Below are 12,641 nucleotides of genomic sequence, written 5' to 3'. Positions count from 1 at the left end.
CTGTCTCTCTGCCTCTTTCTCTCTCTGTCGGTTGTTCTCAAATAAATAAAAAAAATTTTTTAAAAAGTTCTGCAGTTACCACTTTCCAAAAAAAAAAACAAAACTGGGGCACATAAAATAAATAAATAAATAAATAAATAAGTAAATAAATATATATATATATATATATATATATATATATATATATATATATATATAAAATTATTAATGTTTTTTCAAGGTAGGTTCTCACTCTGGCCCAGGCTGACCTGGAATTAATTATGTAGTTTATTTTGTTTTTTTGGTTTTTCAAGGTAGGGTCTCACTCTAGCCCAGGCTGACCTGGAATTCACTATGGAGTCTCAAGGTGGCCTCGAACTCACTGTGCTTCTCCTTCCTCTGCCTCCCGAGTGCTGGGTTTAAAGGCATGTGCCACCACGCCCAGCTTTAATTATGTAGTTTTAAGGGTGGCCTTGAATTTATGGCAGTCTTCCTACCTCTGCCTCCTGAGTGCTGGGATTGAAGGCGTGTGCCACAATGCCCGGCTTTGATCTTATTTTTTTTATTTTTTATTTATTTATTATTTTTTTTAAATTTTATTTATTTATTTATTTGAGAGTGACAGACACAGAGAGAAAGACAGATAGAGGGAGAGAGAGAGAATGGGCGCGCCAGGGCTTCTAGCCTCTGCAAATGAACTCCAGACGCGTGCGCCCCCTTGTGCATCTGGCTAACGTGGGACCTGGGGAACAGAGCCTCGAACTGGGGTCCTTAGGCTTCACAGGCAAGCGCTTAACTGCTAAAACATCTCTCCAGCCCTATTTTTTATTTTTTTTTGGTTTTTCGAGGTAGGGTCTCACTCTAGCCCAGGCTGACCTGGAATTCACTATGGAGTCTCAGGGTGGCCTTGAACTCATGGCAATCTTCCTACCTCTGCCTCCCAAGTGCTGGGATTAAAGGTGTGCGCCACCACGCCCGGCTCTGATTTTATTTTTAAAATATAGACTAGAGGGGCTGAAGAGATGGCTTAGCAGTTAAGGCACTTGCCTGCAAAGCCAACAGACCTTGGATCAATTCCCCAGGACCCAGGTAAGCCTGATGCACAAGGTGGCACATGCATCTAGAATTTGTTTGCAGTGGCTTAGAGGCCCTGGCGTGCCCATTCTCTCTCTCTCACAGTGTTTTTTTTTTTTTTTTTTAAATTTTTATTAACATTTTCCATGATTATAAAATATATCCCATGGTAATTCCCTCCCTCCCCACCCCCACACTTTCCCATTTGAAATTCCATTCTCAATCATATTACCTCCCCATTACAATCATTATAATTACATATATACAATATCAACCTATTAAGTATCCTCCTCCCTTCCTTTTTCCACCCTTTATGTCTCCTTTTCAACTTACTGGCCTCTGCTACTAAGTATTTTCATTCTCACACAGAAGCCCAGTCATCTGTAGCTAGGATCCCCATATGAAGGAGAACATGTGGCGCTTGGCTTTCTGGGCCTGGGTTACCTGACTTAGTATAATACTTTCCAGGTCCATCCATTTTTCTGCAAATTTCATAACTTCATTTTTCTTTACCGCTGAGTAGAACTCCATTGTATAAATGTACCACATCTTCATTATCCACTCATCTGTTGAGGGACATCTAGGCTGGTTCCATTTCCCAGCTATTATAAATTGAGCAGCAATAAACATGGTTGAGCATGTACTTCTAAGGAAATGAGATGAGTCCTTTGGATATATGCATAGGAGTGCTATAGCTGGGTCATATGGTAGATCAATCTCTAGCTGCTTTAGGAACCTCCACACTGTTTTCCACAATGGCTGGACCAGATTGCATTCCCACCAGCAGTGCAGAAGGGTTCCTTTTTTTCCACATCCCCGCCAACATTTATGATCATTTGTTTTCATGATGGTGGCCAATCTGACAGGAGTGAGATGGAATCTCAATGTAGTTTTAATCTGCATTTCCCTGATGATTAGTGACGTAGAACATTTTTTTAGGTGCTTATATGCCATTCGTATTTCTTCCTTTGAGAACTCTCTATTTAGCTCCTTAGCCCATTTTTTGATTGGCTTGTTTGATTCCTTATTAGTTAACTTTTTGAGTTCTTTGTATATCTTAGATATTAATCCTCTATCAGATATATAGCTGGCGAAGATTTTTTCCCATTCTGTAGGTTGCCTCTTTGCTTTTTTCACTGTGTCCTTTGCGGTGCAAAATCTTTGTAATTTCATTAGGTCCCAGTGGTTAATCTGTGGTTTTATTGCCTGAGCAATTGGGGTTGTATTCAGAAAGTCTTTGCCAAGACCAATATGTTGAAGGGTTTCCCCTACTTTTTCCTCTAGCAGTTTCAAAGTTTCCGGTCTGATGTTAAGGTCTTTAATCCATTTGGACTTAATTCTTGTGCATGGCGAGAGAGAAGAATCTATTTTCATCCTTCTGCAGATATTTATCCAGTTTTCAAAACACCATTTGCTGAAGAGGCTGTCTCTTCTCCAATGAGTATTTTTGGCATTTTTATCGAATATCAGGTGGCTATAGCTACTTGGGCTTACATCTGGGTCCTCTATTCTGTTCCACTGATATACATGTCTGTTTTTGTGCCAGTACCATGCTGTTTTTGTTACTATGGCTCTGTAGTATAGGTTAAAATCAGGTATGGTGATACCACCAGCCTCTTTTTTGTTGCTCAGTATTATTTTAGATATTCGAGGTTTTTTATGATTCCAAATGAATTTTTGGATTGTTTTTTCTATTTCCGTGAAGAAAGCCTTTGGAATTTTGATAGGGATTGCATTAAATGTGTAGATTGCTTTAGGTAAGATTGCCATTTTCACGATATTGATTCTTCCAATCCAGGAACAAGGGATGTTTCTCCACTTTCTAGTGTCTTCTGCAATTTCTCGCTTGAGTGTCTTAAAGTTCTCATTGTATAGATTCTTTACTTCCTTAGTTAGGTTTATTCCAAGGTATTTTATTTTTTTTGATGCAATTGTGAATGGGAGTGATTCTCTGATTTCATCCTCTGTGTGTTTGTTGTTAGCATATATGAAGGCTACTGATTTCTGTGTATTTATTTTGTATCCTGCTACATTGCTGTAGTTTTTGATCAGCTCTAACAGCTTGCTAGTAGAGTCTTTAGGGTCCTTTATGTATAGAATCATGTCATCTGCAAATAATGATAACTTGATCTCTTCCTTTCCAATTTGTATCCCTTTTATGTGTGTCTCTTGCCTTATTGCTATGGCTAAGACTTCCAAAACTATATTAAATAGAAGTGGAGACAGTGGACACCCTTGTCTTGTTCCTGATTTTAGTGGAAAAGCTTCCAGTTTTCCCCCATTTAGTAATATGTTGGCTGTAGGCTTGTCATAAATAGCCTTTATTATATTGAGATATGTTCCTTCTATTCCCAGTCTCTGTAGGACTTTTATCATGAAGGGATGTTGGATTTTGTCAAATGCTTTCTCTGCATCTAATGAGATGATCATGTGATTTTTGTCCTTCAACCCATTTATGTAATGTATTACATTTATAGATTTGCGTATGTTGAACCATCCCTGCATCTCTGGGATAAAGCCTACTTGGTCAGGGTGAATGATCTTTTTGATATACTCTTGTATTCTGTTTGCCAATATTTTGTTGAGAATTTTTGCATCTATGTTCATGAGGGAGATTGGTCTGTAATTTTCTTTTTTTGTTCTATCTTTGCCTGGTTTTGGTATCAGGGTGATGCTGGCCTCATAGAAGGAGTTTGGTATGATTCCTTCTTTTTCTATTTCCTGGAAAAGCTTAAGAAGCAATGGTGTTAGCTCTTCCTTAAAAGTCTGGTAAAATTCAGCAGTGAATCCATCCGGGCCTGGGCTTTTTTTAGTTGGGAGATTATTGATAACTGCTCGGATCTCCATGTTTGTTATAGGTCTATTTAAGTGATTAATCTCATTTTGATTTAATTTAGGTAGGTCATATAGATCAAGGAAATCATCCATTTCTTTCAGATTTTCATACTTTGTGGAGTATATGCTTTTATAGTATGTCCCTATGATTTTTTTAATTTCTCTGGAATCTGTTGTGATGTTACCTTGTTCATCTCTGATTTTATTAATTTGTGTCTCTTCTCTCTTTCTTTTGGTCAGATTTGCTAAGGGTTTATCAATCTTGTTTATCCTTTCAAAGAACCAACTCTTTGTTTCATTAATTCTTTGGATTGTTCTTTTTGTTTCTATTTCATTAATTTCTGCCCTAATCTTTATTATTTCTTCCCGTCTACTACTTTTTGGTTTGCCTTGTTCTTCTTTTTCCAAGGCTTTAAGGCGAAGCATTAGGTCGTTTACTTGCGACCTTTCTAATTTCTTAATATAGGCACTTAAGGCTATAAATTTACCTCTTAGAACTGTCTTCATTGTGTCCCAGAGATTTTGGTATGTTGTGTTCTCATTATCATTTGACTCTATAAATTTTTTGATTTCCTTTTTGATTTCTTCATTGACCCACTTATCATTTAGTAGTGTATTGTTTAGTTTCCATGATTTTGTGTATGCTCTATAGCCTTTCTTGCTACTGATTTGTAGTTTAATTCCATTGTGGTCAGATAGAATGCAAGGAATTATTTCAATTTTCCTGAATTTGTTAAGATTTGCTTTGTGTCCTAATATATGGTCTATTTTAGAGAATGTTCCATGTGCTGCTGAAAAGAATGTATATTCTGCAGCCTTTGGATGAAATGTCCTGTATATATCTGTTAGGTCCATTCCTTCTATGACCTCATTTAGTCCAGATGCCTCTCTGTTTATTCTTTCCCTGGATGACCTGTCAATTGATGAGAGTGGGGTGTTAAAGTCACCCACCACCACTGTGTTTGGTGTTATCTGTGACCTTAGTTCTAATAGTGTTTGTTTGACGAATTTGGGAGCCCCCATGTTAGGTGCATATATGTTTAGGATTGTAATGTCCTCCTGTTGTAGTGTGCCCTTAATCAATATAAAGTGACCTTCCTTATCTTTTTTGACTAACTTCGGACTAAAGTCCACCCTGTCTGATATTAGGATAGCAACCCCTGCTTGTTTTCTAGGCCCATTTGCTTGAAACACCGTCTTCCAACCTTTCACCCTAAGATAATGTCTATCCTTTGTAGAAAGGTGAGTTTCTTGGAGACAACAAATTGTAGGATCCTGCTTTTTAACCCAGTCTGCAAATCTATGTCTTTTCGTTGGGGCATTGAGACCATTGATATTAAGAGATATTATTGAAAGGTGTGTATTTATGTTTGCCATTTGTGTGTGTGTGTGTGTGTGTGTGTGTGTTACTTGTTCTACCTGTGCTCTCTTCAGTTAACTGGTATTTGAGTATGGCTGGTTTTTTCTAGGTTCCTTATATGTGTGCTTTTCCTTTTGTTCAGCATGGAGGATTCTATCAAGTATTTTCTGTAGAGCTGGTTTTGTCTTCAGATACTCCTTTAACCTGCTTTTGTCATGGAATATCTTTATTTCTCCATCTATTTGGATGGATAACTTTGCAGGATAAAGTAACCTTGGTTGACAGTTGTTATCTTTCAGAACTTGGAATATATCACTCCAAGCCCTTCTGGCTTTAAAAGTTTGTGTTGAATAATCTGCTGTAATCCTGATGGGCTTGCTTTTGTAGGTAACTTGATTTTTCTCTCTAACTGCTTTCAATATTTTTTCTTTGGTTTGTGTGTTTGGAAGTTTGAGTATAATGTGGCGAGGAGAGTTTCTTTCTGGGTTTTGTCTGGCTGGGGTTCTAAAGGCTTCCTGTATCTGTATTGGCACCTCTTTCCCAATTTGGGGAAAATTTTCCTCTATGATTTTGTTGAAGATGCCTACTATGCCTCTGGAGTGGAGTTCTTCTCCTTCTACTATGCCCTGAATTCTTATATTGGATCTTTTCATAGTGTCCCGAATATCTTGAAATTCCCACTCATACTTTTCTATAAGTTTGTCTTTCTCTTTGTTGGACTGCATTAGGTCTGCCACCTGGTCTTCTAGCTTAGATATTCTGTCCTCTCCCTCATCCATCCTACTGGTGAGATTTTCTACAGAGTTTTTTATTTCATTAACTGTGTTCTTCATTGCTAGTAATTCTGACTGGTTTTTCTTTATTATTTCTATTTCTCTATTTATGTCTTGTATTGCCTTCTTTATTTCATTAAATTGGTGTCCTGCCTCTTCTTTGATTCCTTTGATTTCCTCTTTGATTTCCTCTTTGATTTCTTCTTTGATTGTTTTCATGTGTTCTTTGACCTCTTTGAACATATTTATAATTATTCTTTTGAACTCTTTCTCAGGCATTTCCTCTAACTCTTTCTCACTGGAGGACATTTCTGATGCATTAATACATTTAGGTGGATTTATATTGTCTTGCTTTTTAGTGTTTCTTGTGTTATAATGTATATATTTTTGCATCTTGGATTAAGTTAATGCTTGGATTTTCTAGCTAGCTGTGTATTCTTAGCTGTATCAATTGATTTGATGTAATATATTTTCAGGGTAGGACCTTAAGGTATTAGGTGTGGCTCTTAAGACTCTCAGAGTATCTACAAAGATGTTCTTAGGGGTTGAGTTTCCCTGCTATAGGAGTATTCAAGCAGGCTGAGTGGAATAAAATACTGGTAGATTCTAAAATTTAACTAAACACTGTACACATTCCATCAAAAACAGCCCCGAGTATGTATGCAAGAGTAGTTATTATAATGACCAGATCCTCTATCAACAAAGAGGTTTAGATTTCTGGTCTGTTGAGGTATCCAAGTCAGCTTGTGACCAAGTGAGACCCTTCCCTGGTGCAATCCCAGTTACCTTGGGTGATTGTGGTCTCAGTCAAGTTGCTGCCTGGGTCGTCGGGCTGCTGTTCTGATTTCTGGAGCTGGGCACTTGCTTTTCCTACGGGGCAAACTGAGCCGCTGCTGCCGCCTCTGCTGCTGTTGTAGCTGCCACCCCCGGAGCCACCACCGCTGCCGTTGCCGTGTCCACCGCCGCTGCTCACCCCGAAGCCGCTGCTGCGGGATCTGCCACCGCTGCCGCTCCTGGGTCCGCTGCTGCTGGGGCCACTGGTACCGGTGCTGGAGCCGCTGAAGTTGCTGCCGAACTCTGCTCCTGCTTGGGTCCCGCTGTCAGCCCAAGTTGGCGTGGCCGGGTCCCTGGCCGCTGCTGTGTTCGCTGGAGCTGGGTTCAGGCGGCGGGGGAGGGGAGGGAGCCGCGGCTGCTCTGGTTGTATCGCTTCTCCACGTGTGTTTTTACCTCGCGGTCTGCTCCTCCCTCCGTCTCGCTGCCGTTCTCCCCTCACGTTTCCCGAGTTGCGGAGAGCGCGGTGTGAGGGGAAAATCCCGCACCTGGCTTGTCCTGCGGCTCGAGCCGAGAGTCCGGCGGTTTTCTGCCGCTCCGCGGCCGCGACGGGTGGCCGAGCCGCCCCGGAGCCGCTGTTCCCGCCTGTGCAGGCTCTGGATGCTCAGGAACTCTTCCACTTCTCCGCTGCCGCCTCAATTTCCTATACACCTCACTTTTTAGTAAAAGTGTGTATTTTGCTGAGTTTTTTTTGGTCTTTTTCCCCCCTAGGCTGCTTTGGCGTGGTACCTACGCCGCCATCTTAACCGGAAGTCCTCACACAGTGTTTTAAAGGCACTTGCTTGTAAAACCTGACAGCCTTTGTTAGATTCCCTGGTTCCCATGTTAAGCCAGACATACAAGGCTGTGCATGTGTCTGGAGTTTGTTTGAAGTGGCAAGAGATCCTAGCACATCCATACATTCTCTCTTGCTCTCACTCAAAAGTAAGGTCTTGCTGCAGCCCAGGCTGACCCAGAATTCATTATGTAGTCTCAGGGTGGCCTTGAACTCACTGCAATCCTCCTACCTCTGCCTTCCAAGTGCTGGGATTAAAGGTGTATGCCACTGCGCTCGGCTTAATCCCACCACTTGACATGCTGATGTAGGAGGATCATCATTGGTTTGAGGCTACCCTGAGACTACAGAATGAATTCCAGGTTAGCCTGAGTTAGAGTGAGGACCTACCTCAAAAATAAATAAGTATAATTTATTTTTGAGTTAGGATCTCCCACTAGCCCCGGCTGACCTGGAATTCATCCCGTAGACTCAGGGTGTCTCCTCAGACTATCAGTGATCCTCCTAGCACTTGGGAGGCAGAGGTAGGAGGATCACTGTGAGTTCAAGGCCACTCTGAGACTATATAGTGAATTCCAGGTCAGCCTGAGCTAGAGCGAGACCCTAACTTGGAAAAAAAAAAAGTATCTGGGCATGATGGTGCATGGCTTCAAACCCAGCACTGGGGAGACAGAGGTAGTAGGAGGATCACTTTTGAGTCTGAGGCCACCCTGAGACTAGTGAATTCCAAGTCAACCTAGGCTAGAGTAAGACCCTACCTCAAAAAATAAAAAAAAATAAAAATTAAAGCAACTGAAGGAAGCACAGTTTTCACTGCAGTTACCAATTTTTTTATGTGTCCTTGTTTTACTGCTTTAGCTAGGACTTCAAGCACATTTTTCTATTTTTATTTTTTTAAACTATATACTTCTAGTTGATAACTTCTATACTTAAAAACAACAAACCATGGTATTTCCCTCCCCTCCCCTCCCCTACTTTCCCCTTCATAACTCTTCTGTCTGTCATATCCACTCCCTCTCTCCATTAGTCTCTCTTTAAATTTGATGTCATCTTCTTTTTATTCTATTATGAAGGTCTTGTGTAGGTACTGCGTCTTGGATATTGAGGCCAAATTCAATTACCAGTTTTTATTTGCACTATGTAAAGGTTTCACTGTCACAAGTCATTGCATCTGAAGATATTTACCTTTGAGGTCTAAGTTGAGAGCCTGTTAGGTGCCAGGCAGTATTATAGATGTTGAGAATATGGTGTTCAACAGGGCAGACTTAGTCTTGTAATGGAGCTTACATTCAAATCAGATTTATTAATCACCAAAAATTCATGATGGAGTATACATTGTATCATTTAATAATTAATCATAAGTGATTCAGAAGGCCGAGTATAAGGATTATAAAATTAGAATGAGCATTATAAGATTTATGCACTTGTTTGATTTTTAGAAATAATGTCAATGGGAATAATGTAGATCTATTTTATTTTCCTCTTAGCTTTAAAGAAGCCCCCTGTTTTAGGTTCTCCACATGAAAGTCATCAAGCAATCTCTCATCTCCCAACTGGACAATCTATTTCAGCAAATATGGCTCCAGGTATAAAGTTTTATTCTTAGCATTTTACTCGAGGACCTATTTACTGGTTACATATTATTGTATACTGAGTAGAACATGTCATTTAATAGCAAAGTAAAGTAGTATTCATTGTTTAAATTTAATATATATTTTTCCTTTTGGGGGGGGATTTGAGGTAGGGTCTCACTCTAGCCCAGGCTGACCTGGAATTCACTATGTATTCTCTGGGTGGCCTTGAACTCAGGGCAATCCTCCTACCTCTGCCTCCCAAGTGCTAGGATTAAAGGCATGGACTACCATGCCCAGATTTCCTTTTTTATTTTTATTTATTAGAGAGAGAGAGAGGAAAAATGGGCATGCCAGGGCCTCCAGCAAATGAACTGCAGATGCATGTGCCACCATGTGCACCTGGCTTACGTAGGATCTGGAGAATCTAACTAGGGTCCTTAGGCTTTACAGGCAAGCATCTTAACCACTAAACCATCTGTCCAGCCCTATTTCTCTCTCTCTCTCTTTTCGAGGTAAAGTTTGACTCTAGCCCAGGCTGACTTGGAATTCACTATGTAGTCTCAGGGTGCCCTCAAACTCATGGTGATCTTCCTACCTCGGCCTCTTGAGTGTTGGGTTTTTGTTTTTTGAGTGCAGGCTAACCTGGAATTCATTATTCATTATGTCTGGCAATCCTCTTACCTCTCCCTCCCAAAGTGCTGGGATTAAAGGCATGCACCACTATTCCCGGCTCCTATTTTTTCTTTTTTAAAAAATTATTTTTACCAGGTGGTGGTAACACATCTTTAATCCTGCCACTTGAGAGGCAGAGGTAGGAGGATAGTCATGAGTTCAATACCAGCCTGAGACTACATAGTGAATTCCAGGTCATCCTGAACTAGAGCCAGACCCTACTTCGAAAAACCATTAAAAAAATTAAATCTCTTCTGAAAGTTTGCTAGAACTTAGCACATAGGTTATATGAGTCTAGAGGTGTTTCTTTTGCTTTTTGAGGTAGGGTTTCACTCTAGCCCAGGCTGACCTTGAATTCACTATGTAGTCTTAGGCTGGCCTTGAACGCATTGTGATCCTCCTATCTCTGCCTCCTCATGGTGAGCACCACCATGCCAGACTCTAGAGTGTTTTGTTTTGTTTTTTTAATTGAGTAGAGTTTTTGAAAATACCTTGACTATCATTTCAATTCCTTTGAAAGAATTATTTTTTTTAGAGAAAGAATATGAATTGGTGCTCCAAGGCCTCAGTCACCGCAATTAACTCCAGATGCTTGTGCCACCTAGTGTGCATGTACAACTTTGTGTTTGTGTCATCTTTGTGTATCTGGCTTACTTGGGCAATCGAACATGGGTCTTAAGGCTTTGCAGGCAAGTGCCTTAACTGCTCAGCCATCTCTCCAGACTTTTTTATTTATTCATTTATTTTTATTTGAGAGCGACAGACACAGAGAGAAAGACAGATAAAGGGGGAGAGAGAGAATGGGCGCACCAGGGCTCCCAGCCTCTGCAAACGAACTCCAGACCCATGTGCATCTGGCTAATGTGGGTCCTGGGGAATCAAACCTAGGTCCTAAGGCTTTTCAGGTAAATGCCTTAACCACTAAGCCATCACTCTAGCCCAAATAGATTTTAAATTTATATTTTGGTTTATTTATTTGCAAGCACAGAGGGAGACAGATAGAGATTGGGTACACCAGGGCTTCTTATTGCTGGCCTGAGGTTAAAGAATGAGTTCCAGGCCAGCCTGGGCTAGAGTGAGACGCTATCCTGAAAAAACAACAACAAAACAAAACACCAATCCTGTCATGGTGGTGCATGCCTTTAGTCCCGGCACTTGGGAGGCAGAGGTAGAATAGCCATGAGTTTGAGGCCACCTTGAGACTACATAGTGAATTCCAAGTCAGCCTGAGCTAGAGGGATACCCTATCTCAAAGGAAAAACAAAAACAAAAAACAAAAAAAAAGACTGATGAGAAAAGAGGGTTTGTGTGTGATAGAGAGTGGTTATGTAAAGGACATACTACTGTGAACCAGTAGTTAACAACTGTCATTATACAGATAAAGGTGACATTGATATAAAAAATGTCAAAAGCCTACTGGGCTTTAGAGATTTCTGACAGCACTGTGGAGTTTGGAGGCAGGTAGAGAAATGAGGATTGGTGCTATATTATTCTTTGTGTTTGTTTTCTTTTTCTTTCTTTTTTTAAATATTTTAATTTTTTTCAGAGAGAGAGAGAGAGAGAGGGAGGGAGGGAGGGAGGAAGGATGGGCACACCAGGGCCTCCAACCACTGCAGATGAGCTCCAGATGCATGTGCCACCTAGTGCACCTGGCTTATGTAGATCCTAGGTAGTTGAACCAGGGTCTTTTGGCTTTAACCACTAAACCATCTCTCCAGCCCTGCATTTCTTTATTAAAAAATATATTTTATTTTTTTATTATATTTTATTTATTTATTTATTTATTTGCTTATTTAGAGAGGTGGGGGATGGGCATACCAGGGTGTTTTGCTGCTGTAAACATACTCTAAGCCCATCTGCCACTTTGTGCATCTGGCATTATATGGGTACCAGGGATCAAACCTTGGTCAGCAGGTTTTTCAAGCAAGTGCCTTTAACCATTGAAGCATCTCCCCAACCCAAATCTTTGGGTTTCTGCTATATATTTCTTTGCTGTGTAAGCTTATAGTCAGTAGTTGAAGTACTCACCTAGGGATGATTAATTAATATGCCACAATTGAAATTAAACATTGGTTTCAAGATTTTATAGAAGAAGGAATTTCCATCTCTAGAATCCCCTTCTCCTGGAGGAACCTGCTATTTGTTTTCTTTATCTCTTACTTTGAAGTAAACTTTATTCTTTCAAAACAAATTTTTAAAAAGGCTGGAGAGATGGCTTAGATGTTATGGCACTTGCCTGCAAAGCCAAAGTACCCAGGTTCAATTCTTCAGGACCCATGTATGCCAGGTGCACAAGATGGTAAGTGCATCTGGAGTTTGTTTGCAGTGGCTGGAGGCCCTGGCATACCCATTTTCTCTCTCTCTCTCTCTCTCTCTCTCTCTCTCTCTCTTTCTCTCTCTCTGTGTCTCTTTCTCTTTCTGGCTCAGTGGTTAAAGTCACTGTTTGAAAAGCCTGATTGCCTGGGTTCAGTTCCCCAGTACATATGTGAAGCCAGATGCACAAAGTGGCACATGGATCTGGAATTCGTTTACAATGGCAGGAAGCCCTGGTGGGCCCATACTCATTCTTTGTCTGTCTACGTCTTTGTCTCTCTGTCTTAAATAAATACATTTAAAAAAAAAACAACCCTAAAAGAGGGCTAGAGAGATGTCTCAGTGGTTAAGGCATTTGCTTGCAAAGACTAACAACCCAGGTTTGATTCCCCATTACCCACGTAAAGCCAGATGCATAAAGTGGCACATTTATCTGGAGTCCATTTGCAGCAGCT

General features: G+C 40.5%; 1 protein-coding gene across 3 annotated transcripts in view; it reads left to right on the top strand.

The window, feature by feature from the left end:
• Golm2 (golgi membrane protein 2) overlaps window positions 1-12,641 on the top strand; it is a 92,954-nt gene that overhangs the window by 42,718 nt on the left and 37,595 nt on the right. For all 3 annotated transcript variants that reach the window (XM_045156927.1, XM_045156926.1, XM_045156928.1), the window contains exon 7: window positions 9,115-9,213. In XM_045156927.1, the coding sequence (XP_045012862.1) occupies window positions 9,115-9,213 (99 nt within the window). The remainder of the gene's footprint in view (window positions 1-9,114; window positions 9,214-12,641) is intronic.

This window comes from Jaculus jaculus, chromosome 8 (assembly GCF_020740685.1).
Source record: "Jaculus jaculus isolate mJacJac1 chromosome 8, mJacJac1.mat.Y.cur, whole genome shotgun sequence".
NCBI classification, from domain to species: domain Eukaryota; kingdom Metazoa; phylum Chordata; class Mammalia; order Rodentia; family Dipodidae; genus Jaculus; species Jaculus jaculus.
The sequence above is the reverse complement of the archived record's forward strand: the minus strand, read 5'-3'. Positions and strand labels throughout refer to the sequence as shown.